This window comes from Cebus imitator, unplaced genomic scaffold (assembly GCF_001604975.1).
Source record: "Cebus imitator isolate Cc_AM_T3 unplaced genomic scaffold, Cebus_imitator-1.0 Scaffold579, whole genome shotgun sequence".
NCBI lineage: Eukaryota > Metazoa > Chordata > Mammalia > Primates > Cebidae > Cebus > Cebus imitator.
In genome coordinates, this window is record NW_016107894.1 from 610,718 (window position 1) to 613,012 (window position 2,295).

Here is a 2,295-nt window from a genome sequence, read left to right on the forward strand (position 1 = left end):
AGATGAGAAACACAGAAAGAATTTAGCATTAGATTTAGTTATCACTAGGAAAAGAGGTAGTAGAAATATATTAGATAAACAAAAACCAACTAAGAGGAAGTTGTTGAAAATGAAATTGGTATTGGTATTAAAGTTAGCAAAGAGGAAACATTTAGGAGGGCAATGATGGGAAAAATTTTTGACATTGGTAGTGTCAAACCAAGGCAAAGAAGAAATTATTGGTGATTCTGTTATCTGTCCTATTGCTAACTATAATTACTATTTTTAATTTGTGTAGCTCAGAAGTGTCATACTCTGCAAAGCATGAATAATCATTTGGAAGCAGTGCTGAAAGAGAAGAGATCCCTTAGACAAAGACTGTTGAAACCCATGTGCCAGGAAAACTTACCTATTGACGCTGTTTATCACAGGTTAGACTGAAAAGTAGACATTAACAGTTACACCTGTTTTCTGAGTTTAGTTTTTGTTTAGCAGTTACTTTGTAGCAGAATTCATAAGACAATTAGTGATTGTATTTGGCTTTTTTTGTTTGTTTTTTTGAGACAGAATATCTTGCTCTGTCGCCCAGGCTGGAGTGCAGTGGCACGATCTCAGCTCATTTCAACCTCTGCCTCCTGGGTTCAAGCACCTCTCCTGCCCCAGCCTCCTGCATAGCTGGGACTACAGTTGTGCACCATCACACATGGCTAGTTTTTAGTAGAGATGGGCTTTTACCATGTTGGCCAGTCTGGTCTCGAACTCCTGACCTCGTGATCCACCTGCCTCTGCCTCCCAGAGTGCTAGGATTACAGGCATGAGCCACTGCACCCAGCATGGTTGTATTTGTTAACATTAATGTTGATATATTATACCAGAAAGAAAATCTTTGCTTTTAAACAGTAATACCTATGGCAAAAAGAAAGAACTTCTTTTTCACCATTGGGAATTACAAATTATGACTTAAATGAAAGAAATTAGATCCGTAACATGTAACAATAAAAATTGTTTGTATGTGAAGTAAACTCATTGTTGTGAAGTGAATTCATTGTTAAGTTAATGTTGCCCATATATAAAAATTCTGCTGGGGGTGTTTAACTGGGGCAGATGAAAACACTATCAACTAAGGGAGGAAAAAAACTGGATTCTTTTCTCATCTCTACTGTTTATATGCCTCAAAGCCTTGAGCAAATTATTTAAATTTTTGCCTTGGTTTCCCAGTAAATAGAATGGAGATGACTTCTATTGCCCTCTTCCTCACAGAGTGTTACAAGTATCAAATTGAAGGTATAGGTTATTACTAATGATAAATACCAGCCTGGGCACCGTGGCGAGACTCCATTTCTACAAAAAAAAAAAAAAATTATCTACGCATGATGGTTCACACCTGTATTCTTAGCTACCTGAGAGGCTGAGCTGGGAGGAAGACTTGAGCCCAGGAGGTCAGGTCTCCAGTGAGTCGTGATCGCACCAGCCTGGGTGACAGACCGAGACCCTATCTCAAATAAATGAAGAAGCAAGCATTTGGGGATCTGATTGTTAACTTTCTCCACCAGTGCCTCACTAGCTTAAACAAACCAGTATCTTCTATTAAGTGTCAGATTTTTTATTTTGTAGGAAAATAATAGATATATAAAAACTTATTCTTCAAAAAAAAAAACACAAAAAAAACAAACATGGCTGGGCACAGTGGCTCATGCCTGTAATCCCAGCACTTTGGGAGACTGAGGTGGGCAGATCACTTGAGACCAGGAGTTCAAGACCAGCCTGGCCAACATGGCGAAACCCCATCTCTACCAAAAAAATACATAATATGCTGGGCATGGTGGCACATGCCTGTAATCCCAGCTACTGGGGAGGCTGAGGCAGGAGAATCACTTGAACCCAGGAGGTGGAGGTTGCAGTGAGTTGAAATCACGCCACTGCACTCCAGCCTGAGAGACAGGGTGAGAATCTATCTCAAAACAAAATACAAAACAAAAACCCTCTCTTGTGACTATATTCAGTAGCTATTCAGTACATTATCATTACCCTTAATGTATATATTGTTCTACATCTCAGAACTGGGCAATGATTTGAAAGCATTTTGCAAATGCAGAGATTCAAAGTAGCTTTATATGTAGGCTTTTTCAATGAAATACATTTATCCTTACTGTCTTCATTCTTCACAGAGAATGAGTAGGTTGAAATGGAATGAGGCTGGGTGCTATGGCTCATGCCTGTAATTCCTGTAGTTTGGGAGGCCAAGGTGGGTGTATCACTTGAGGCCAGGAGTTCGAGACCAGCCTGGCCAACATAACGAAACTCTGTCTCTACTAA

The 2,295-nt window shown here is 39.6% G+C and overlaps 1 protein-coding gene across 5 annotated transcripts in view; it reads left to right on the forward strand.

The window, feature by feature from the left end:
- HAUS2 (HAUS augmin like complex subunit 2) overlaps positions 1-2,295 on the forward strand; it is a 23,763-nt gene that overhangs the window by 12,846 nt on the left and 8,622 nt on the right. For 4 of the 5 annotated variants that reach the window (XM_017516302.2, XM_017516305.2, XM_037734168.1 and 1 more), the window contains one exon: positions 278-410. The exons of the other annotated variant lie outside the window; for it this stretch is intronic. In XM_017516302.2, coding sequence (XP_017371791.1) covers positions 278-410 — 133 coding nt within the window. The remainder of the gene's footprint in view (positions 1-277; positions 411-2,295) is intronic. 5 annotated transcript variants of the gene reach the window in all.